Here is a 27,075-nt window from a genome sequence, read left to right as displayed (position 1 = left end):
AGTGTCATGTAGTAATAACCAGGAAAAATTTCAAAACACATACAATTCTATTTCTATTTCTATTTCTTATTAAATATCTATGTGTTTCTTTTTGATTATATTATATACACACATACATTTTGCATGCATATAATTAGATTTGCATTGGCATGTACAATGTTAAGTGTGGGAAGCATTCCAGCAGGATTGTCTTCAGAAGAAACATATCTGAAAGTGGATTCAGGAAGGGAACTGTAAAACAAACATTTAGGAAGGAACCTTCCTTCAAAGAATGTCAAAATATTTTGGAGACTTATAAATACAGAAACTGAGACATAGAGCTCTCTGTGGAACAGAAGGAATATAAATTAGTCAGTGCATGATATGTTTCACCACAACCAATGTGTACCAGAAATGTAGTGCCAATGTAAAGGATATTTCAATAAAATTACATAGATACTCAAACACCTGTATAAATACCAATCCAGCATATTACAGCCTGACACTACAAACTATTAAATACATAAAAGAAAAATCAGTCATGAGTATGTGTGCTGGGGTGCAGGGGGGAAGGTGCTTATACTTAAACACATGCATATGTATCTTCAGAGTACATTTTCATCTTTTGTATGTCAATGAAGAATTGTGTTGACCCTGACAAGATACAATGCTTAAGTTTTAGGAAGTTTGTGTGTTTAATGCTTATCTGAAGAATTTGTTTTTCTTCTGTTTCCCTTAGCCACTAAAATGCAAAGATGACAGCATGTTTACTTTGTTGTCAGGCATTGTATATGATGACCTTTAAATATATTTCTGCTAATATAAATTTGAACCAATAATATGAAAAGTGTCAAATGGAGAAAAGGAACTCTGTCAAAATTCTGTCAAAATTTTTTAGTAAATCACAGTTATACAAGATGGAAAGAACCAGATCGTACTGTAATGACACGTCAAAAGCTTACCATACTCAGCTGTTTCTGTGTAGAAACATGGTCATTCCATGGAAATGATAAAAATGTTTGTTTGCTATCCTTTGAATGAAGAGCTTAGCAAAGTGTACAGACTTTGTGCAACTGATTTCAGAGAGAAATACATATTAGATTATAATGCATTTGATCATTACTGTTAGTTGAAGAGATCAACTCTACTATTCCCAGTGCTTACCTGAGAAGGTCTGACACATAGCTTACTATGTTCAAACAATTGAAAAGTGTGCTGAGAGAAGTGTGAGGGACCAGGAAGTCGAATCCCAGTACAACTGTCTTCCCATGCTTCTTTAGTCTTCTCAACTTAGGTCTTCGTGCATCCAATTTCCTGTGCACTTTTTTTTTTAACTTGTAGGTAACATATCAGGTTGGAATCATACCTACCCTAGTTGTTTTCACTTTATTCCCAGAGGAACAGCTCCATCCTTTACGATCTGGAAGAACTTTACATTCCTCCCCTTCAAGACATGGTTGCATGTGGCACCACCATTTCTGCTCCACTATTGAAGCTACAAGAGAAGAAAATAAATGTATTTTTATTTTCTCGCAATGGCCACTTTAGGATGTCATTACATTGTAACATTTCTTTTATTTTCCAGAAATATATGAGAAATATTTTGACTGACAGCTAGTCTGTGATTTTCAGCCACCTCAGAACCTTCATAAGAAATTAGGTTTCCAGTTTGCAACAGGAGTTATGTGCATCAAAGTCAATCTTTTCACGGCATTTCTTTCCAACCTCATTTTTATCTTGCTCAGCCAGATTTCAAAGTTTTAAGTAGAATCTCTTCTTTTGCTTGGTCTATAATATAGCCTAGCATAGCTTGATTAAATTTATTACCCATTATGACATATTTACCACTTCTCTGACATTAAAGAGATCATGTAAAGGGTGAATCCTGCCACTCTTTCAGAGAAAGAGATGTAAAAATCAGCTAGTATTTTCCCAAATAAAACATAAGAGCCTACACCAAAATTGTTAAGACACAAATATTACACTGTGAATAGTACAGATGTAAAAAGATTAAAAGTCAGACAGAACTGTGTTCTGTTTGCTTGCTTGTTTCTTTCCAGTGAAATAAATACATAAATTAGATGTTAAGACTGTAGCACATGAAAATTATATGCTCATGTAGGTTTTGCATAAATACTTTTAATTAAGTGAATATCATACAACTCCAAGAGTCCTCTTCTAGTTAGATCAAAGTTAGCCTCTCAAGAGGCCTCTTTCACTGGCATCTAATAATTTTGTTTAGCCTTTCCACAGAGCAATAGCAAATAATTAATTTTTCCATCTTCCTCACATTCATCTTTGACACCGCCTTCAAAACATAGAAGCTTTCCTACTCCTATTTTAAATAATTAACTGTAATGGAGTTAATTAGTAATGGAGTCTCATTAATGACCTTAAGCCAGCAAAAACTCCTAGGAACATAAAAAAAGGAAGCAATAGAAGGAGTCGCACCATCAACACAAGAAGGAGCTGCCCGGGTGGTACCTGCTACCTGCCCAGGGAAGCAGGAACACTTCACTGTCTGTGATCTTTCTTCTATCTTATTCTTATTGCAGCATCTGTGAAGTGCCACCACTTCACAGGTCCCAGTTTTAACATGGTGAGCTGTGAAAATAAGAAGATGAACAATTTGATAACTTTGAGAAGTAACATCATATTGTTTCGTTTGGATTTTTTAAATTAGAAATGCATTAAACTTGGCTCTGTAAGGCAATCTGCCACACATGAAATGAAAATTGTAATGGTATTAACACTTGAATGGAGAGTTGATCTTTTTTCCAAATGTAGTATAACTACCTTAGGCAAAAAACACTGGCTAAAGAACAGCTGGACAAGTCTGTATATGGGCCTATTCCAGTGAAGAGGGAACCAGAAACATAAAACTAACTTAGAAACCACATTAATTTCTGGGGTCTCATAAACAGCTGTGTACCTCCAACAATATTTCCTTTCTTTTTCCCTATGGTAGAAACTTTGAAGTGAAAGTATATCAATGCTAAAATAGCAATATATTAATATGGTTTCACAGTCCATTTCTCCATACTTTATACCCAGAAGAGTCTTTGACATGGTATTCCAAAACCTTCCTACAGGTGGACAGAGAACGACTGGCAGGATACAGGCAAAATCCCGAGACAAAATCCAGAAATAAAATCTACTAAGGAATCACACTTTAATTTTTTCTGCCTGGCACTACAAAGCAAGTTTGGGAACATGGGAAAACAAGTCTTTCAAACAAAGGAGGCAACAGGACAAACTTCATTATTCCCTATCTGCACCTATCACTCCTGTTCGTGCTGCCCTAAATGATTACCAGAATCATACAGCTGGAGTCCAATGAGAGGACCAATTTGGTAAGAGGAGAGCTACCAGAATATCCTTTCTGGTCCAGCAACCAGTCACCAAAGGATCTGGAATTTGGAAAAGGTTTTAACTGAACTTTCAGTGGTTGCTTATACAAGACCAGATATTTCTGGGAGTAATTCATTACCATCAGAAGAAAGCGACAAAAAAATCTGAATTTTAGCTGATTGACCTACAACCTTGTATGGGCAGGAATAATAATCATGTGAAGCAATATGTGTCCCTTAGTTCTGCTGCTATTTAATTTTTTGTGTCCTTTATGTAAAACCTGTGTACTGAATGCATCAGCTACCTTTAATATCCCTAATGTCAAACAATAAACAAGAGCTTCTACAAGGAGAAAGCCCTAAGAACCAGAGTCCAATACTGATGTCTGGATTCACTCCATTGTTATTCCTAAAAGATCTGAGGAAGGAGCACAACTTGATGTAGGCTTTGGACCCCATAAATTTCTAGAGGCAAAAGCCACAGATAGGAATTAGACTCTGAGTCTTCATCAACAAAACATAAACTGCTAAACATTTCATGGGAGAATTATGCATTTTTCAGTATAACAAATTCCAGTGAACAGTCTGTGGTCTTTGTCATCACTCAATGTATTGTACTGTGTCAGGTTTGATTACACTCCACCACATCATGCTGTGCTACAGCTGAAATGATATAACACAACACAGGCAATTAATCCATGATCCATCGTATTTTGATGTGTTGAAACATTACATTTACATCAAAAATCTAGGAGGGAGAAAAAAATCTCTTTATGTACAAACACTGACTTTCTTCACTTTCTAACTGTAATTTTTAATTCAATATAGCATGAGAACAGCAATTCATACTATCTGCCTGAACTTTGCAATCTCTATTATTTAATACCTTTGATGACATTGAGCAAATATTTTTACAACTACTAGCACAGGCTGCCCCAAAAAATTATTTTTAATTCTTTTCCAAACAATTCCAATGGTATACATTCCAATAAAGCAATTTAAATAAATACATTCTTTTTTTTTCTTAATAAAACACTTGTAAGGTTCTTTATTTGTGAATAGGAAAAAAAATTATTCTAGGTTATATTGGGTACATATAAAATATAGTAGAATAAACACATCCTGCTTTTGCAGGTTCATATTAACTTTAATTTTGATAGGCAATTACATACCTTATACCCACTCTACCTAACACAAATTCACTAAATTGTATTTTATGAAAGGTACATAAAAAACCCTAGACACTGAATCTACAAAAGAAAACAAATTTATTGGTAGGAGGAGAACTTCAAGTCACTTGCTTTTTCACTATATTAGTTTTAATTTGTATTCTGTATATCACTGATCCTGAAATTTTGTGTCCTCACTCTCTTTCATATAACTTTACACTGCCTTACTGTGTCTACAGAAGTGCCATAATACAACTGCTAAGCACTGAGGGAAACAGAAGTACAACATACACCAGTAGCCATCACAAATGGAAGGCAGTTAAAAGAGCTATCGTAAAATTCTGTGAGGGAAATTTTCACACTGAAACAAAAACCTTGAAAGCCTCCATTATAGTAATTAGGAGGAGAAAATCAGGCATTGTAAGACTTTTATGGAAAAAGAGTGCAAAGAAACAAAATAGTCATATTCATCTACAATACAGAAAAACATTTCAAAGGGTGAAAAGACATATGAAAAATAGAAGAGAACAAAAAATAACCAAATACTATCAATAGTATTTGAAAAATCTTTAATAAAGATGCATTGAAATTTTCTGGGTATAAAAAAAATCCCAGAAAAGTATACAATGATATTTCAAACACTGAGAAATCTAGGTTAACCATCCTCTAGTTTCTATTTCTATCTATAAAATGCCATGAAAACTCCTTGAGAGGAAATGTAGGGATTTCAGGTCCTTATGCTATCAAATAATTAAGTTCCATTGCAGTAAGTACAGTATCTGTCACATTCATGTGAAATTAAAGCTTCAATGCAGGAGATAAAGGATTCCCCACAACCTAAAACAAATTAACCTCATTAAGCCACTAGATCATTACACAAAAGGAGGATAATACTTTGGGAGATTCACATTTTGGTTTTGTTTCTCTTCCTCCTAGCAGACTTCAAAGTAGGCTGCTTGCTTTGCAGAAATTGTTTGAGGAACTGAATGTCATTCCTGTAATCCCACAGAAATTAGCTATTCAAAACCACTGCAAACAGTGTTTCATTTGCAGCTAATATAAATAGCCCTTCTTGCAATCAGTGTGGAGAGGGCCTCAAGAAAGATACTCTGAGATCTCTATATGTACAGATTGCAAAGCCTTCCTGGTGATTGTACATAACATAATATACGTATAAATTATGTTCCCGAAGATCTAGTAATGTATCGTGAGAGTCGAGCTTGGAAAACAGGCATAAACATATCTCACCCCTTAATGGCAAGTTCTGTAATTAACATGTCACTTTTACGGCTTTTTTTCATGTAGCAAAATCATCAATACTTATCTCATAAACCAGAACCAGAAACTTCAGTGATCAGCATCATGGTCTTGAAAAATATAAAACTAGAAAATTACTAGTCTTCATTTTAGATAAAACTTTTCTTGTTCCATCATGGTAGTTTCATATTTCTTTCCTTCAGGTGAATCAAATTTCAGTCACATTTGTACAGTGCATCTGGCACTAAGTTATGATCCTTACTCCTCTGCTTTTGTGGGAAAACTGCTCCAGGGAAGAATGGAAGTTATTATTCAAGATCATTATTTTGCAATTCAACTCACAAATATGAATATAAGGTATTTAGTGTAGGAATGCAAATCTTGCATTAAATCAAGAAAATCTTCTGAATACCATTGTTCCTCATGATCACCTTTTCCTAGCCTCAACACTTAAACATTGATGTTCAATTCTGTTATGCATCTGCTCAGTCACTTGAATCTTTTCTTTCTTGAAAGTTGCACAGATCATGCAACAACGCATACACTGGCCGTTAACAAAGAGGAAGCAATTGTGTTGCCAAGAACTAAACAAATAAATTCACAGCCTATTTCTGTCTTCAGGATTCCCATCATTGCAGAAGCCACATATAAATAGCAGGGGAAAAATATCAAAAAGGCTCTGTTATATGCTCTCTGCAAAGACACTGGCGCATCTGGGTGATACAGTTAAATCCATCTAATGACTAAGAGCAACTGAAAGCAAGAGGATGCCTTGTCTCTTGTCCATGACTCATCCCTTGCTTGAACATTTGATAGTGAAGATGGTGAGCCAGGGATTTGGACTAAAAAAAAATTTCCCCTTTTTTTTTAAGGTTAGCTCTCCACCAGTTTAGCTCCTACAACTGGGTGCAGACAGACCAGTGAGAAGCATTTTCAGCCAAAGGGAAGAGGAAGGAGCTGGCAGCTGCAGATACCTGATTAACTCCTGCAGAAACCAGTTCATATATCAGCTTGCAAGAACTGCAGCTCTGTACTCTGACATGAAATAAATTTATCTTAATTTATTCTCTTTCAGGTAATTTTTCAGGTAATTTTCAGAGACTATTTAAAATCTGTAAAACTTTGTTTGTTTGAGTCTATGTTATAGCTGAAAAAAGAAGCATCAAGAATAAATAAAATAATGCGAACTACACTTAGCCATGAGTCTCAATTCCACATTACATCTAATATTTTATACATTTTAGAATTTTTTGTCATCTTGGGTATGATCAGGAAGATGTCCCACATGAAATACTGTAGTAACCCAGTCTTTCAAAGTAGTTACATATGCATGTTTTATTCATGCAAAGCATTTCCACAATAATGATTAAAATGGAATGACTCTTTTAAATAATCATCTGTAAGGAAAAATAGAAAGTATTTCAGGACATTGTCAGCTTGCTTCATCCATTTCTCTAAGTGATTCATGATTCTACAACACAATATTCAAACAAATGTGTGATTGGGTGTTATTGGTAAAATAAATAAAATTAGTGGTTGTAATATAACATTTTTTCCAAATGGGCTTTAGATCATTGTTCTACCCTTAAATGACCAGGGGAAAAAAATAGGGCTTTCTTTTTCACATGGTTTATTTGCTTTGTTCATACTGATTGACAAGGAAAACAAATGTAGGTTATTTTTCTGCTACCCTTCAGCAATTTCAGTATGTCATACCAGTCTCAGTGTGTCACTGTAGAGAGGAAAGATACAAAACAACTTGCAAAATCTCCCTCACAGACACAAAATACACAGTCCCATATGCAATATTATTGGTTTTTTTCAATATTTTAATAAGTGTTAGTAGTTACCATTTCTAAGCAATCAAAATCTTATATAACCATAGCCAAGTCAGGATTTCCATCTAAACTTTCTCTTTAAATGTCAGACTAAGATATATGAAAACAAATACACTATCCAATTTCTTCCTTCAATTAATTTTAACATTCTTCAATATTTTCTATAATAGCCATGTAACAGCTGTTAGGGAAAAACTTGAACATAGTTTATTTCTGCTCTGCCAGCAATGGTTCTGGTACTACTGCAGTTCTGTGATGTAAGCACACAAGCAATGTGAAGCTTTTTGTTAAGGACAAAATCTTTCATTTGACCAGTCATTAGTGCAGTTGGGGAAAAAAAAGCAGCCAAGATTTTGGGAACACAAGCTTCAGTTTGCTTTTGTGAACACAAAACAAAGCACAACTCCATTTCAACTCCACGGCCAAAGGGAGAACTGGCAGCACAAACATCAGGAAAAGACGCCTAACTCCCAAAGCAACACTGGTAGATATACATCAACAGCAACCTTAGAGAACATTACCTTTAAAGATCAAATTCAAAATCCTTTGAACTCAATGTTTTTGGTTTGATAGGTAATTTTTGGATCAGAATGTCAATGACAGAGTTTTTTTTTTTTCCATAAAGGTGACATCTGGATTTGCAAGATATTTATTCTGATGATTGAGTATGCAGCAACTCTTACCTTACAGTGATTGAACAAATGATGATATATAGTCTAGACATGTGAAAACTATGGTGAATTAAGATTATTATATAAAATAAAATCAAAGATAATTGTATCCACGAGGGGTTTTTTAAATTTTATTTTGTACATATTTTAATTGGTTTGAAAAACTTACGATATTTTTTAAACAGGGAAAATTATCAAAAACAAAGTGTTGCTGTTGTTTTGTATTTTTTTAAACTTATTTGGTGTTCTTTTTGTTTGTTAGTTTTTTTCCTTGTTTGGCCAGTGAACTGAAAAATCAATTACAGACACAGCAGTAATTCCTGTGTCCTCAGTGGTGACAATGAGGCATGACACAGTTGTGGGGCATCTCAGGAAAGGTACTCATGTTGCTTTATTTTCAGATGACACAGGGGTTGCTCTATTCTAACAGCAGGACAGAAATGCTAATTTTGTGCTATCCTATTCTACACTATCACAGAATCATAGAATGGGTAAGGTTGGAAGGGACCACAGTGGGACTCTGTCCTTTGGACAGCTTCCCTTCAGATACTTTTATACACTGTATATATACAAGCTGTCAGGAGCCAGCCGTGTTTGCTTGCGGCCAAGAAGGCCAGTGGTGTCCTGGGGTGCATTGCCAGGTCGAGGGAGCTGATCCTGCCCCTGTACTCTGCCCCAGTGAGGCACATCTGGGGTGCTGTGTCCGGCTCTGGGCGCTTCAGTGCGAGAGCTCCTCGGGTGGGTCATACAAAGCTATCAAGGGACTGAGAACCTCTCGTACAAGGAAAAGCTGAAGGAGCTGGGCTTGTTCAGCATTGAGAAGAGGTAACTGAGAGGCAACTCTCATCAGTGTATATACTATATATTCCCATACAATTATTTCTGAAAATCCTACAAATACACCTTATTGACAGGTTCTACTTACTGTGTTCATGTTCCAATGCTTTATACCTCGGCTACACTTGTTCACTTTGGGCACTGAAAGTTCCAGATAGAGTATGCTCTGCTTTTACCAGTGGAGCACCAATTTAGGTTAAAAGTACAGAATTACTTTTCAATTCTCTTTTACTCTGGTGTCTCTTGCATCTTGGGATATGTTCTCAGGTAAATTTCTTTAAAAAAATAACTGATTGCTTGGAATGTTTTGCAGTGCCACTTGTAGGCGACATACACAGAGAAAATACTGCTAACTGCAGCTCTTTCCAGGCTTTTTGGATTCAACATGATTCTTTCTGTCCTGAGAGGATCATTTTAAAATAACAAGAGTCATTCTTGATAAGTGTTTATTCTGCAGATGCTGGCCCAGCTCCTCTACCCCTCAATTAACCCAATTAGTCCACTTGGGTGAAGGATGATGAGCAGAGTTCATAAGACAATGCTATGCACACAGCATCTCCGGTAGCCTTTAAAACCTGAACTAATGAATGGTTTGCCACAGTCACATTGCCAAGCATAATCTTCTGCACAGTGCCAAAGAAAAACCTCATCCATCAGTTTGTCTGCCAGCTGTCATTTACAGCCATCTGTATGGGAAGACATTTTCCCTTTTGGAAAAAAATCAAGGAAAAACTACAATATAAGCATTCCCCTGAGAAGAGCTCGCTAATGAATCTGTGAGATCTAGCCTCGGATATTCCCATAGCAAAATCTAATCACTGAAATGGACTGCTGAGTTATCTCTACTACGAGAGGAAAGGACTTACTGGAATAAAGTAGCAAGCTGGCCTAGTCCCAGTTGTTCTCACAAACAAAAACTACAGATGGAGCACTTCATGCAGGATCTCTAGGACCTGGAGAGCCTGCAGTCATCTCCCAGTCTTACTGAGGCTAATTGTATTCATTCAGTCCTCTGGCAGAAGTGAGCCAGTCTTACTCAAATAAGTTTACCTCCTCTCCCAGAAAAGTCAGTGCCTTTTTATGGCAATGGCTACAAATTTTTACTTCATACCAAACTTCTAGCCAAAGAAACAGGAACTTAAAACACAACTAATTTTCAGGTAGCCTGAAGGATAATTTCTTCTTCTCCATAAGAGCCCACTCTGCCTAGAGTGTTGCCCTCCCTAGGTCCAAATTTTTAATTTTGAAATTGGGTAATCTCTAGGTTCGCAAAACCACAAAGCATTCAGAGACAAGATCACAAGCAGCAATCATTTTGGGGGTTTCCAATTTTTATATGTCCACTCACTGGAAGAGGAGCAGAAAAAGCTTCTGCACATTATCCCAGTCCCTACCTCAAGCTGGGCTCCCTGACTTCAGCCTGCCTGCTGGGTCTTACCCCACCTCCCCCTGCAGGAGGCCAGAGAGGAGCTGCTCCACCACAGCCATGCAGTGGAGTGGATGAGAGGATGATGACAGCAGCAAAGATTGTGTGTTTCCTTATGGGACTGAAACAGAGCCACTTTGTTTTTTTGTACATTAGATGTTTCCCACATTTCTTCTCTAGCAGCTGTTAGCTGACACAATTCTTGAGAAAGTTTGTGTAAAACTGGTAGAAAAGTACTCAGGGCAAGGTGCAGTTTATAAATACTGCAAGTCAAAAGCCCCAGTATCTCTGAGGTTGTTATCAAACATGTTAAGCAAACGATATATTAAAGTGTGCAGACATTTTGCAAATTACCAGGCTGATGCTTGAGATTACTAATTATATGATTTCACAGAGAAAAAAGACGACTAATCCAGCTTTCAGGCACTCAAAAGAACATTTGGCACAAAGACTTTTTATTCTTTCATACTCTCTCTTCGGGCCTTCTGCCAAATATCTCGACTCAGCAAGAAGCAGTAGCACATGTTTCAGTGCAGCCTTCAGTCTTTGGCAGAATACAAAAACCCCACATTTTCTCCTCAGTCCCAGAGTGTCAGAAGCCTGTAGTTTACACAATTATGGGGAATATATTTCCTGTTCCCCTAGATGACTCTCATTTATTTTCTTTTCTTTCTAGCTGATCCAAATGACTGCTTTTTTTATTATTATTATTTTTCATTTTTTACACCCCTGCCTTCTAGGACTTCCCTATCATCCTTCAGACTCATCCATATGAGTTAAGAGAAACTCTATAGGATATCCCAGTACACAGTTCACCATCAGAAAGGAAGATCTTAATTTTAAGTTTCAGCTTGCTTCTTTAGAGCCCCAGGCAAGCCCTTTGAAGTGCAGAGTCAGGAGGGAAACCTAACTCAGGCCTTTAGAAAAAAACTGCTAACAAGGCACATGTCTACATCTCTTCAGTGAAATGCTTTCTTTTGGAGTGCTCTCCCCTGCTACAGCCTTCCCTCTACATTGTTGATTCCATATAAATAGCAACTCTCTGAGCCATGGGTATGATGAATCAATAAGGATCTAGACAGAGTCTATGAATTGAGATTGGATGGCCTGGGAAGAGACTGGCTATTCTTCAAGACAGAGGAAAAGAAAGCACATTCCAACAAGCCAAGTGAAAGAGAAGAAACTGCCAGGAGAGCCATTCAGAGTAGTGCAATGAAGAATATTTTTGCCCAAGGATTCCCAGTAGATAACACTTTCAGGTAAGTGTTCTTGCTGAAAAGGTACATTTTAAGATGCTCCTAGCAGACTCTCTGGCATTTGTTTCTGGAGGAACTCTGGTTAACAGAGGCTGATGATAGGAAACAAGCAGACCACCCTCATAACTACCCAAAGTCAGAAGCTGCAAAAATATCACAGAACCCAGAACTCCAGAAGTGTGGTTTTTAACAACTATACTGCAACAAAAGCAGCTGAAGTAATTCACACCTCAAAAAAACCTACTCAAAAACAAAATATGGACGAAAAAAATTGCAATTATTCAGGGACATTTTCAGACAATTAAGATTTGGCTTCATGTTTGGCATCTTAATCCTGTATCTATATGGAAGCTCATGCATTGCACACAGGGATGTAAGAGGCCATGCCAGGCCAGCTCAGGATCCTTTTTTCATGCCTATTCACAAAAGAAGCCAGGCACCTTGTGAAGCTAGACCACTGCTGGGATACAAGTACAGAGCTGGACAGCTCTTGGACAGAGTTCTCTGGGACTGTACACCTGGAGCACAATAAAAGCAAATTTTCTATTACCCTAAAGAAGTCAAGCCTCCTGCACTGAATATGAGACTCACAGACCAGCCAAGAAACTCTGCCTCCTGCCATGGAGCAGAAAGGTACCACGCATATAGCCTATGGTGCTGTGCTGGTTCAGCTCCCACAGCTCCTCCTCTGCCATGTTAGCCAACAGCCAGATCCATCATTCTCCCACAAGAGCCAGAGCAAGGCTTCTGCAGGTGCCAGGAATGAGGCACTGTCCAAGATGTCATGTCAGTGCCAGAGACTGGCCATGCCAAAGGGAGAGTCCAAAAAGACATCCACAGTGTTCACATCTTTCTCACCATTGTAAAGGGCAAAGGGGGAAAAGGAGGCTCTCTGGGAGATATGAAATCTAAAAGAAAAAAAAAATTAATGCTTGAATTTTAATGCCAATAGGAACTTGCAAGGAAGACAAATAGACAAAATACCTACAGCACATAAAATTACAGCATCTTCTATTGGCTGCATACATTTTTATGACTGCATATTCTTTGATCTTTTTGTTACTTTAATGTAGGATTTTCCTCACAGAGGTCAACATTAGAACCTCAAAACCTCAGACTTCACATTGCATTGAAGTGTGGTTTTTTTAGCTAAATAACAGAGAGATTCAGTAGCAGTTGTTATCTGTGGGCTATTTTGACTCTTTCAAAGTCCCAAGTGCAAAGCTGAATGCCACATACACTACGTGTAGCACAGTGTATTTGTCTGCCAGTGTCTAAAAATGTGTCAAAATTGACAGCAAACTATTTATAACTATCCATAGGACTGTGCCTCTTTCCAAGGTTAGATGAAATTGTGATGGGGAAACAATTGACTATCCACAATTCCTTATAAATATCTACACTGCCTCACAACAAAATATTTTTACTTCTTTAGTTCTAAAATTCACACCAGAAAAAACACAAAACTATTAAATAACTGTCCAGGTCCACAGGACTGATATGCTGTGAAGGTAACCAAGTGTAATCTTCTTTAGACTGTGGAAGACTGTCACAAAACCCCCCAAAAAATTGCCTTCCCCTTCAATTCACCACCATAAAAGCTGAACAGCAAGGGGATACACTAGAGGATTTGACAAAATGCCATTCATGAGACAGCTTGTCTGATCACATAGACAAATCTAGCAGGAGTTTTATCTTTACAGAGCTCACAAGTCAGGAAAATCTTCACAATAATCCTAGCACACATCCTTCAGGTGCAGCTGTAGTTAGCAGATCATTGGAAAACTAAAAAGATGAGGAAATCAGAAACTGAAGATGCAGCAGAATGAGCCAGCATTTCCCAACTTGAGTGGGACAGCCTTGTTTTAACACCCAAGTGGAAGTGCTGCCTTGTCTAGGAATTCTGTGGTGACTGGGCATTTCTAAGGAACTAGACCCACAATAACAAAGTAAACATTGGTACCATGAATCTCCTTTTATTTCACACACAACCACTCTGATATTTGCTTTGTCTTTCACTTGGATTTTTACTTTAATGAACATGTTGCATAACACAGATGTAATCTGATTATTTCTGATCCTACGCCTCATCTCTCCAAGGGAATCACATGTTCATCCACCTTTCCTTTCTCATACAGTTGTTTCTAGAGCAACACATGCATTACTATTACATTGATATATTGTCTTCTCATAGAACAGAAACCAAATTTCAGCAGTTCATGCATGGTTCAGAGCCCCATAAGCAGTGAACAGCAGTGTCCAAACTTGCAAACTGGAAAGATTTGCTAGAATTTTGTCCCTGATTTTTTTTTCTCAAGTACTATACATACCAACATAAACACATATACAATCAAGGACATAAGTGTCTCCAGGCAGAAGAATCCAATGTTTTAACGTAGCAATGCATCTTGACATTTTTATTCACTGACCAAATCTTATAGCATCATTTACTATATTATTATTACAATAATGAGAGCAGAGTTTTAACTGTTCTCTACAAAACCAAAGACACATCACCATACACTGGATGTCTACAGAGCCTAATCTAAGCTCGACATCCCTGTATATTCAATGCAGCTGGAGAAAGAAGCACCTCCACAAGTGGAGGTGTGCAAGACTAGATCCCTCCTTAAGGAACAGCTACATCAGGAAAGATATTACTTGATCCCTGGTTAGTCATTTCATCTGTGAGACTGCCCTCATTGGAATCTGACATTGCCACAATACTGAAACAGAGATCAGTCCTCTGTAATGACCACGTCTGCTCTAAGAATCATAATATATATGTATAGGCAAACCAAGCTAAAATATATCCACTGATTTATTGTCGTTTGCAAAGCTGGATTTTAAGATCTGTGATGTTTGCCAGGACCCAGCAGAGGAGTCACATGCAGGTCCAAATAGAACACTTGAGTCAAAGGAAGAAACACACTCCCCTAGTTTTTATTTCAGGAGCTTTACTAGCTATGGTAGCAGCATAGTAAGACTGATTTTCAAAGTTCTCTTTAAACAGCGAACTTTTGCCTTCAAAGAAAAAGAAAAAGAGAGAGAGACATCCTGGATTTAAAATACATCACAAATTTATTTCTTCATTGTATTAATAAAGGGACACAAAAATACACAAAATCTGGAGCTATTAAATTCCACTCTATAGCTGTAAAGTAACACTTCTGCATTTTTCTCCAGGTTATCTGTAAAAAAGAAATCTCATTTTCCCATCTATCTTCTCTTTAATTGTTCATAATTGCTATGCATAAACCTAGGAGATTTTTCCATAAAAGAAAGTAAAAAATAAATGCCAAAGAAACATAAAAACTTCATTTAAAACTATTGAAATTGCTACCCCCTAATGATTATTGTTATGAAAAATTGAGTGATATTTTACAGTTTAACACCCCTCTCTTACAATGACTTTATTAGGATAAGGCATAATTTGGAATTTTCCTACGTTTTTCATGTGGGTCATAATAGTGCTTAAGTGTAGACTGTTGCATTCCTAGCAACCAGCAGAAAAGCAAATTAGTTTATAATCACTCCTACAGATCTTTTCTAAAGATAGATTTTTAGGAGAGTTTTTCTGGCAGCCAAGAATAGTCTCATTAGTGGGACCTTTTACTTTTTTTTTTCTCCATACACCATTATTTAGTATGACAGTTTTAAATGGGATTAATCACAGGATTTATTGCATATCTAGGTTCAAAATGTTCATTAGGCTAATTTGCATTTGAAAATAGAAACAAGAACTAGAGTTGAAAAATATATTTTCTTCAGCAAAATCATTATTTTAAAAAATACTTTCAGTAATTACTGTTAATAGTGTCCTATTTTCTAAACAGACTAGCATTGTCTGTTTCAGAAAGATGAAAAAATAATGAGGCTAAAATATTGCCTGTGATGAAATAAAACACATGTACTGCAAAAATAAGAGTAGTATTTCCATATGCCATTCAGAGTATCCTAATTTACTCACTTTCTCACTTTCAGAAAAAAAGTGCCAAAAACATAAGCTCTAAAGGCCTTTAACACAAAAATTGTGTATATCCTATCAGGGGAGGTTTTAACCCAAAATAATTAAAATATTTTGTGTTTTGCTATTTCCAAAAGTATCTGACTGATTGTGAACATTTTTCGATACTTCTACAACTAAGAAACAGCTGTTCTAGAGTATAGCATTTTTATAGGCAATGATATATGGTGCTCCTTTTAGTTTGGGTTTTTTTTAGTTTTTTTGAAAGAAAATTTAAAATTATGTCAGTTTTGCAAGTCTTTCTTTTTCTCTAGCACTTGGAGAAAAGTACTGAACAATTTACTTTATTGCACACATGTGAAATAGAATACACCTAGCCCCACTCTGGTGACTGTGCTCTTTTCTTCAGTCATGTTCCTCTTTACAAGCTGATTTTCAGAGAAAACCCACAAAAACCTAATGACAGCAATGTTGAGACAGAAGAAGGGTGGAAAATGCGTTCTGTCCTTAAATCTCTTTGCATAAAATGCATCTTGCCATTTTCAGGGCAAAAATTGAAAAGTCATGAAAGTCATGAGATAAGACCACTGAGCCCTGTGCAATGGGGTTCCTCCTAATTCCCCACTTTTTAGCTACTTGTATCCAATCCACCCTCTAATTTTAGACAGAGCGCCTGAGTGCACTTCATTCCTGCTATCCTCCAGAAGACACTTGCAGTGATGATCATCTAAACTATACGATGAGCAGGAGTGGTCTCAGGATGGTGAAAGGTTAATTCTTCTCTCAGATGTTTCCAGGGCACAACCTCTACAGGATGTCCTTTGTCTTCTGCAACACACCACTCTAGCATACAATGTTTTGTTACAATGAATGACAAAAGACGGACCATTTACATCTCATAATTGAGATTTTCTGGATTTTCACAGCTTTTTAAAACATAAACATAGACATAGGAAACAACATTTTAACTCTCCTAAGACAATTTTTAACCAAAAGTAGCAGGAAAAAAAGAGATTTACACAGTTTTCATGCACACAGTGTACAGCAGTGCAACAAAATGGCACAAAATTACTCTTTCTCCTTCCTTATTTAAAATTCTATCTTCTTTCAGATATAGTAATTTTTGCTCCTAATATCTCTGGCAGATGTTCTGGGGTGAATGAGGCAATTAAGAATCCAAAATTCCCATTTCTTCCAGATGTTTCTTTTCTCAATATTCACTCACTGGATACATATTTACTTTCCACTCTGCAGTGTGTAGCACTTAGCACACCTTCTGGGTTCCATTTCACAACATTTCCACAGTTAATCTGACACATGCCAATGCATCTTAGATGAAAGTTTAGCATCAGTAATATTTTTTTACCCTATCAGTAGCATACTTACATAATAGAGCAAAATTGAACTAAGTTTTAAATAAGTATTTTAGTTTAGAAATATCCACATTATGTTTTTCACAGGTACAATACTTTCTGCTATCTTTCTGATTTTTAAAACTAAACTTTGGTTTTCCTCAGTCGTTCAGCTCACTGAAGGAATCTAATGGTTTTGGTCTTTTCTGTGATCAGTTCTATCCACTGAGACTGAACTACAGGCTGAAGTGGTTTGTCCTTGCTCCCCACCCATCACATACATAGCCTTGGGTTCAAAACCTGGATCCAGAACTATTCTGACCTTCTCAATAATTCAGACATCTTCCTCTCATACATATCTCTGGAGCATAAACTCCGCTGAAGCAATTCTAATAACTTGCACCTTAAAATACAATGGCACAATGCACCCAAGATTTGTGTTGGTCTTAACAGAATACTTTTATTGTGCATGTCCTTTCTGTAGCTCTGCATTCACCCAAAATAACCCACAGATTCAGGTTTATGCTTTAGTCATTCAAGGGCACTTGACACTGAAGCCAGAAGTTTTTTTGCAGAAAGAATTCTAAGTCTACTGCATTTACTTGAGAACAATTTGAGTACAAGAGTTATACAAATCTATGGGGAAAAAAGAACAAGACAGACTTGGCAGCTCCTGCCTCAGCCTCCTCATCATTACAGACAGAATTCTTGCTCAGCCTGGTAAAAGAGAGCTGCACAAGGCAGACTGCTCTTTTACGATTTTCCTGCTTTCTGTCATCTGAAGCCCCAAGCCAGCCCCTTTCCATGTATGCCATGGCTTTGCTTCCATCTAAGTAGAGAAGAGGGTTTTTCCTGGCCACAGTTAAATGGTACTTTCACACTCCCAAAAGGAACGTCAGAATTTCACTATTATTTCTTTGCAAATTTAACAGCTCTTCCAGACTTTCCCTGCATACACACAAATACCTTAAGGGCTGGTGCCAAGAGGATGGGGCCACTACTGTTCAGTGGCACCCCGTGGCAGGACAAGGGGCAACAAACAGAAACTGAAACAGGAAATTCAATCTGAACGTGATGAAAAACTGCTTTCCTGCGAGAGTGTGTGAAAGATTGAAATGCTACAGTTAATAGCCTAAACACGGGTAACGAAGGATTTTTTTCCCAATATGGCAAAACTGAACAAAGAACCTTCAACCGCTGAAGCCCACCCCTCCCTGAATATTCCTCCTGACTGAAACTTTGGAATGTGAGTTAAGCCACCTAAGGGAACTTGCAATAAGATGAAGGTGACACTATATCCAATTATCTCAGGTCTAGGGAGAAGTAAACAAGGCTGAGAGAGAAGAACGTATACACGAGGAAACCAAACCCAGCAGCTGTCCTGAAAATCATCTCTCCTGGGTTCAGGGTGGGGGAAGCCATAGCTCACAGACCCATCTGCTGAGGCCAGGTTTGCACACACCTCCCCTCAGTCAGGGGGAGGAGGAGAGTTTTGGGTGTGGCACAACAGATCCAGAGTCTGTTGCAAGAGACGATGTCAAATTTGTCTCCCCCAGGGGAAGCACCTGGGGGCTCCCACATAGTCTGAACATGTATTAATCCATTGAACTCTGTTTTATGGGATGCTCACCACCAAGAAGACCAGAAGAGGATCAATGGGATGGGATTGGGATGGACAGGACACCATCAGGTACCATGGAGTGGTGACATTTTCTATTTAATCTGTCCATCACTAATTTTCTCTCCCACCACCCCCCCCATACCTTTTTCTATTTCTTTCTATCTCTCTGTCTCTACCTCATATTTACTGTTAAATCAAATCCACACTGTTGTCTTCAACGTATGGTCTCATTTGCACTTTAATTCAGGCAGAAGCATCTCTCTACAAATTTTAACTAAATAGGATCATAACAGGATAACAGAGCATTGGAAAAGGCTGTGCAGAGAGGCTGTGGAGCCTCCTTCTCTGGAGATATTCTGGACACAATCCTGTGTAATCTGCTCCAGGTGAACCTAGATGATCTCCAGAGGTCCCTTCCCACACCAACAATTCTCTGATTCTGTGTATTGTAGCTCAACAAGGAGAAATGGAACAAATGTAAAATCTAGGTTTAACAGCTAAACCTTTTTTTTAACACAACAGAATGACATTTGCAGAATGATATAAAGATATAAATAAATCTGTCACAGATCAGATTTCACTGGCTTCTGAACTGCAAAATGAGACTCTATTTGAAAATTAAAAATAAGACCTTTAGAACTTTATTCAGACATTATGACCCTGATAGAGGAGAAGAGCATTTAGGCAGATAAAAGAACAACATCCAAACTGAGTCCTTCTGCTAAGAGACTTTCCAAAAGTTCCAGAAGCTGTCCAACAAGTTGTAAATTATTTTATATAGGAATTCAGGGAAGTATTCACACTTGCACTTAAAGCTTGAGTTTTCACTTTTTGAAAGGAATGAGCTCTAAAGGGTGATTCAGAGAACCTAGAAGAGATGCCTAAAACTAGATGTTGTGGAAAATTCCCTGAGTTTTCAGTTAGTTTTGAAAATCACCACTATTTTGTGAAATTCCCATAAATAAATCATATGCACTTAAAAAAACACTAAAACAGTCCACGTAAGCTATTTCAACAGTGGTGAACTTGCATTTTCCTCTTTCATCCAAGTCTCTCATACCACTTACACACATGCACATACATATGTACATTGTCTTCTAAAATGGTTATAAATTTTACAAATTTGCATTGAGTCTTTTATGGCTGGACTCAAGATCTCAAAGGCCTTTTCCCACCTAAATAACTCAGTCATTCTATAATTCTAACTCTCTATGGCTGAGGAAGACTGTCCCAGTGAGCCTTAAAACAGTAAATTCCCTCAGGCCCCCAGCGAACAGAGCCCAATTTTTTGTTCAGAAAGACTTTACAAACTGCAAACCGAAACAAATCTTTTTCTATAGATACTTCCCAGAACAGCTGTCTGCTTCTGATGTTTCCTTGGCACCTGTATGACTGAGGAACAGCTGTTCTAAAATATGACATTGTACAAGCAATTACTAACACTATTGTAGAGTAAGTTCAGTGAAGAGTGTCAAGAGAGAAGGGCACAGTCTGTATACATCATCAGTAGAAAATTAATACAAATGAAAATTAGATTAACATATGCCCTGAATGTTATAGAAATAGTCCCTACATGGGACGTGCTTTTTCAGGCATAAACCAAACAATCTGAGTATGTGAAATCCTTTGAGTCAGTGTGGAGTAGATACCAGTACATGTATGGGACAGTCATTGTGGATTGTATGGAATGTGTGTTGGAAAATGTAAGGGACAATGCAAAAAACCCAATACTGTCACTACACTGTGCTGTATGTCCTCCATACAAGAAAGAAAGCAGATGTTGATTTGAAGATAGAATTGTTTCTAATCCTACCATTACAGTAATTTTACACTTCTGGATAGAATGGTTTGTTGTGTAAGGGACCTTCAAGATATCTAGTTCTACACCCTTACTGTTAAGGATCAGACTATAATTATAACATGATATTGACTCATTGTATTTGACTTACAAAAAATTATATGATCTTAAAGTGTTAAGTTTTGAGAAAATAGAATGTTAAGAAAAATGTAAACTATTCATATTTTCTTTTCAATTATATTCTTGTTTGATAATCCCAGATGTATTTCTCCAATGAAAAAAGACAGGAAAAAATGAAATTGTCATACCAGTGAGGAAAAATCTGTGTGGTTTCTACACCACAGAAAGCTGATTTCAGGGTCTTGGATATAAACAAGTGATGACCGTCCAATATATCTCTAGATAATCCAACTGTTGGCTCCACATCCATCAGAAGACACAAATACAGCCTTTTCTACATTTCATGCCAAATTCCATGGCTGGAAACTTCAACAATAAGGTACATGCAGAGCTTTCCTGCACAAAAGGATTCACATTCTCAGAGTAACTCAGTAAACTCTTGTTACCAGCATTAAGTATTCATATAGAGACAGAAAATGACATTTCCTCAAAAGGTTTACTTGTGTAAACTCATCCGATATTTACCTTTTAAATTTTGTAACAATTTTCCTGTTTACAACTCCTATATTACATGTCTGTACTGGAAGGATTCTCTTTAAAGACAGTGAACCCATATAACCAATGAGTAAAAACGTTTTCAGAAAGGGGAAAGGCTCTGGGGAGTGAGCACAGGCAACTGCAGCAATGCCATTGGCTTGCTGTGGCACAGCATCCTGCTCCATGATGTGTGATGGGAGTCTCCAGGTCACTAAACAGTCCTTCTCTTCCTTCCTGATCACAGCTGCATCTAACATCTATTGTTTTCCCGTTCGACTCCAAGGAAAATTAATTTAAGACACTCGCTATGTCATGATATGCATTTAGACAAATGAAAAATTCAGAATAAAACTGCAAGCCAAGAAAATAATATTTTACATATGTAAATGCTAGCAAAAATATATATTACTATGTGCTACATTAATTAAGCACTTAAAAAGTTAACAAAAAAAAGGAAAATTCAGATCAACAGAATCCAAGAGAGTATACTGCATAACAATTTATTTAATAGTATTTTTATAATTTTAATAAAAACTGTGGCATGCTAATATAATCATTCTGTTTTCCTAGGCATAAGGATAAAGAAATGTAGCAGAATGCATTATTCAGTATACATAACAATTCTACTGGAGGAACTGGAAACCAAGAATATAAAGCTGGAAAAGTAGGTCTGATTCCAGTATTAGGGAAACATCAACATTTAGTCATGATAGGAGTAAGTAACAGAAGGATAAGCATACTATCAATGTTTTGTTCAGTCCTAACATCTTAAAGTATTTTCCTAAAAAAAAAGTATAGGAAGGCTTATTCATATGGAAAAGAAATTGGCCAAAGAGACAGTTGATTGGTGGGACAGCTATCTAAAGGAAGATATCATTACTATACCCGCAAATATTAAAAAGTTTGGAATTTGCAACTGTAAAATCAACTATATAACTTTTACAATAATATAATGTTTTTGCAGTCATCTTTCCTCCACAACATAAAATCTGAATGTATTTAAGAAAATTACCCTGGGTACTTACTCGTGGAAAGTTAATAAAAATTTGGCACAAGGAATCCAAGGTACAAAAAAGACCTCCACTCTTTTCCTTTTCTTAGAAAAACCTCAAGAAGCCATATTACTTGCCAAATATAAACAGAAATACTTTTAAGTGATCAATATAAGGGAAAAATCATGACATATCATTGCAACTCTGGGGCTTTTCCCTACATGGCTGCTTCAAGGCCAGAGAAGATTCACAGCCAAGGGGACAGTGGGAATGCAGTAAAAATGAGGGCAGCCATTTGCCGTGATGGAGCTGGCAGCTTAGGGAAGAAACAGGCACAACTCTGCTATTGCCATGATATCTGCACCCCTTTCCTAGTGAGCCACCAGAAGAGCTGGCACCTTGGCAGTAAGAGATTCGGACCCTGGCAGAAGGCCAAGGAATGTTATCTCCTGAATTCTAACAGATACGGTATTAACATTTTAGATTGCAGTGACAGATACTGATACAAAAGTGTTTGACTGACTGTTCTATTTTATCCTCAAGCAAATGACAATTTTTGGATTAGGTTCTGATCCTGATGACTGAAACTTTCAAATCATGCTCAAGCTAGATAAGAACATCTAATATCTTTCTTCCCCATGTCTGCTAAAATAACTATCATCTTCCTTTGTTTCTATATTTAAACATTAATTACACATAGAATTAAGTCAGTGAAAGCTGCACACAAAGTGTTCTCATTTAAAAGACTCTATCTCTGGGCCAAACTTCGCAAGAGATAAGATGGTCCATGTTTGACACAGCGAATATGACAGAAGAGTTTTTGAATGAAGCAGGAGTTGCAGAAGAATAATACATGAGTGGATGCACCCATGTAATATTTTGACAGACCCTACTCACAGTTTCCAGCCTCACCTAGCAGCTCCTAAGGCATCCACACACATTCCTCTCTGTGCCAGAAAATTCACTCATTTAAATATTGGACTTTTTTTCCTAATTCCAGTAAAGAACCTAGGAATATGCAGAACAACTCTTCTGTCCTTTGACAGGTCCACAAAACCAGAAGGATTTATGCACAGGTTCAGATCCCTCAACAAATGTTACAGCACAGGTACTTCAAAAAAGTGCAAGCAGAAGAAAAAGCAGTACGCTTCTGCTTACCCTTTATATTAGAGCCCCCATAGGGGGACTGGGAGACCTGAATTTGGTGCCCTCTTTGTGTCACAATTCAAACCATGTATCTTATGTCCACAAAGAATGGCATTGTTTCCAATCAGGCTCACTCAGCTCACTTGAAGGAAAACAAGAAGCATGTACTTAGGTGGAACAAGACATGTCTTATATCTGATTTCTGTCCTCTGCACTGAGGTTGCCTTCTGTTTTTAAAATTGAATACAAGCACCCTGTATTTCTGTGTTATGAATGCTGTCTTCTACACAGTGTAAAATCCTCAACAGAAAAGACAAAGATAAATCCATACAAAACACTATAACCTCATGATGAAGGTATTTCTACACAAAGTTTGAATACTTCAGAGATCTCCTATGTAACCATTAGGACTATTCTCTATTCTTATCTAAACAGAGTCTCTAAACACTAGGAATATAGTTTCTTGCTTCTCATAGTCATACCCATTCCCAAACTCCAGGCTACATCTCAACACTGGTGCCAGCAGTGCTCCTACCTCAGCAAGGAGCTGAAGAAGGCAGACTCTCCAACAAGGGTGACCTAACCACCAGCTTTAGGGGCTCAGTGGCTCCTTCATTCAACTGGATTTCAGAGCAGGTCCTCCTCAGCAAAGAGAAACCAGAATTCATTATTTCCTTGTGAGTAGAACAACATTCCCTCAGACTTCTAATTTAGTACAAATTCACAGACAAATAGGAGGAGCAATTCTGCATCACATATGATAGTTTTGTTTTATCTGTATGATAGGCATCAGATGAATAAGTTCAGCTTCTCAGTGACTTATTTAAAATGAAAATAAATTATCATGACTTTGCATGATAAGTCAAAAAATACACTATTGTTTATCTACCTAGAGTGTTTTCTGGTTGCATAAAAAATTCCTTCTGGCATGCAAGCATTCATCATTGGTCATATTTTTAAATTACTTTTTATTTTTTCCAGGATTTAAAATTAAATTTGAACTTATTGTTTTGTATTTGAGAAATATTAAACTATGTTTAGATTCAAAAGCACTCTTAATTTAATTAGAATATTTTTTCGCATTATCAGTGTAAAAAAACCATAGTGATTAAAAAGTTCACAATTTATTTTGAAAGAATTTTTTATTTTAGGGTAGAAGTTTTGTGTAACAGTAGCTTCTTCTCTAGAAAGGAGTGCTTGTTAGGGGGTATCAGTAGATTTTTTTCTCAAAAGGACTAGCTCAACACTTGACACCTTAAACATGGGTTGTGATACAATGGTCATCAAATCAATTTATGCTCCCTATGACAGAAATAGCAAAAAGGCAGTGATGCTGAACTGATGCCTGCCTGCCATATCTGCCAGCAAACACTAGATGTTTGTACAGGTTTGTTTGTTTTCCAAGGGCTAGCAATGTGTAGGAGGATCAGGATTAGTCTTTATCAGTTTTTTGACTCATACATTTGACAACATCCTTTTGGAGATTGATATGCCTCTCTCCTCATATGTAGCTACTGCAGCACAAATTATTCTGGTACTGTGAGCTGATTCTCAGGTGCATGTGCTTGGGTAAGACACCTGTCACCATGGTATCAGGGTCCACAGCAAAATGAAAAAAAAGAGCAGATTTACTGGGAGTTTTTTCAGAAGACAGGAATAATGGAATACAAGTATGTGCATAGCCAGGAATCCTGCTGAAGAACTCACAATCCTGTGTGCAGGAAAAAAAAAAAAGATCAAGATTTCTATTGTTTTAAACACTGTCTAACAATCTCAGCTCTTGGACTTACTGTCCAGAATGATGAAACTTCAGCCATCAGTCAAGGTAATGGGAGCAGAAGTGTCTTCAAACCAGACTTCTCAAGAGAAAGAAGGGTGGATTTGGCACCCACACACACATCACACTGAAAAGATGTAATCTGAAATCCCAGCTTGTAACCCTGTTGCTCAATTGGTCCTCAGAGTCTTGTTTCCCATGCCCTGTCTTGGCCTCTATTTTTCTTGCTGCTGACTTGGGAGTTTTCATTTGTGCCATATCCCTGAAATAAGCGCAACAAGCCTAGAGATAGCCTGTCAGAGTCATCTGTTTATATTCCTCCTGAAGTCTGCCTGGAGAGCAGAATGCTCATTAAACAATTTTTCACACACTGATGATCTTTTTCTTCTTGTACTTTTTCTTTTCTTTAACAATAGCTTTCTGAAAAAGAGATGGGTTTGAAAGTTAGTGCAACTAGTGAATAATAAGAGTAAGTCAATAGGAAAGTAAAGATTTTTTTTAAATGCAGATTATTGATTTCTGGAATTGTAGGGGCTCCTTCAAAGTCATTAGGGTTTGTCATGTCAATATGTTAGTAAGGACTTCTATAAATGAAGATTAATGATGCTAGGGATAATTAGTGCTGAAAAAACTCACATGTTTCTCAGTATTTGGAAACTCCCTGCAAAGGTGAACAGTGTCAAACAGCGTGAACATTCTCCTTCAATGCGCCTTAGCTCCACTTTTGACATGAGAGCAGGGGGAAGATTTTCTATGACACAATGGGAAATTAAACTCCCAGTATCTTTGGAAATCAGTGGTAATTGAGCTGTATAACTCTGATTTTTGCTTTTTTAAATAAACTAAATATAGTGAGTGTAGTTGATTTACTAAATCCGCAAGGAAAAATCTTTCTGAATATTTTTTCTTTCCAAAAGAAATTGAACAGGTAAAGTGTCTGCTTCTCCAAATTACACACTCAAGTCATGCTTCTCATTATTATTTTTTTCTGCAAGACTTCTTCATATATTTTCTTGAAAGTATGAAAAGATACAAATTAAAGAAAAAGTAGCTTTTTGTTAGCTTGCAGGAATTTAAAGAAGTTCCTACATCTACTAATCTGATTTTTATAGGGGGCCCATGCACTTTTCTTTTTTTATCTAAAAAAAAAATTAAATTAAATACTCCTTAAGTTATCTCTGCTCTAAGGCTGAGGCTAAAACAATAAACACTGTCCAGATAATCAATCGTGTAGTTCTGCTGGGGTTTCCCTAGCACAGAAAAGCTACAGTTGGCGGTGGATGTTTTTATTCTCAGTTATGAAGCACTAAATCCCAAAATAGTCCTTATGTTTATAATTTGTTTCTATGAAATATGTTGTGATAGGTTTTACTTATCAGTTTTTCAAAAAGTACAGCAAGCATACTTTGGCAAAGTTTAAATTCCACAGAAGCAAACACAGCTTGACCAGCCCTTGTGTACAGAATCAAAATGGTCTGGATATTGGGGGTTTTTGTGTTTAAAGAGAAATAATCAAAGTAAAAGAATTCTGAATGCAGGCTAGGATATCTTGGTTCTTTTCCAATAGACAACTAAACTGGGAAGCCACAGCAGAAATCCATATTCTGGTTTGGAGGGGGAACAAGGCTGACCAAAGGATATCAGCACAGTTCTTGTCTGGCATGATGCCCACCTGGTGACCTGCACGACCACATCAGAGTCTGTTTTGTCTGCTGTCAAATTGCAGCTTGCATAAGACTTTGCAGCAAGTGTCTCTGCATCCTGAAGTCCTTAATCAGTGGGGCATTTTGAAGAAATCTTCACACAACAGAAAAATATCTTGCAGCCTGATATATAAAAATACCTGCTCATAAAATCCTATCATCAGAGTGAATGTTAAAAAATGTACAAGGAATGAGAGAAATTAACTAACTGGGTTTTTTTGAGTCCTTCCTCTGGGTTTAACTCCTTAGCTGGCAGTAAATGTTCATGTCCCACCCTCG

The 27,075-nt window shown here is 37.1% G+C and overlaps 1 protein-coding gene across 4 annotated transcripts in view; it reads right to left on the bottom strand.

Moving 5' to 3' along the window:
- Positions 1 to 27,075, bottom strand: part of TAFA2 (TAFA chemokine like family member 2) — a 178,581-nt gene that overhangs the window by 20,775 nt on the left and 130,731 nt on the right. For all 4 annotated transcript variants that reach the window (XR_004417632.2, XR_004417633.2, XR_004417634.2 and 1 more), the window contains exons 3-4: positions 2,431 to 2,583; positions 1,350 to 1,474 (exon numbers count right to left, since the gene is read on the bottom strand). Coding sequence is in view for 1 of the 4 variants with exons in the window: in XM_033057135.2 (XP_032913026.1) it covers positions 1,350 to 1,474; positions 2,431 to 2,583 (278 nt within the window). In the remaining 3 variants the exon portion in view is untranslated. The remainder of the gene's footprint in view (positions 1 to 1,349; positions 1,475 to 2,430; positions 2,584 to 27,075) is intronic.

The sequence above is a fragment of the Catharus ustulatus genome, chromosome 4 (assembly GCF_009819885.2).
Source record: "Catharus ustulatus isolate bCatUst1 chromosome 4, bCatUst1.pri.v2, whole genome shotgun sequence".
In the NCBI taxonomy this organism is placed as follows: Eukaryota; Metazoa; Chordata; class Aves; order Passeriformes; family Turdidae; genus Catharus; species Catharus ustulatus.
Note: the sequence above shows the minus strand (reverse complement) of the source record. Positions and strands in the feature narration are given on the sequence as shown.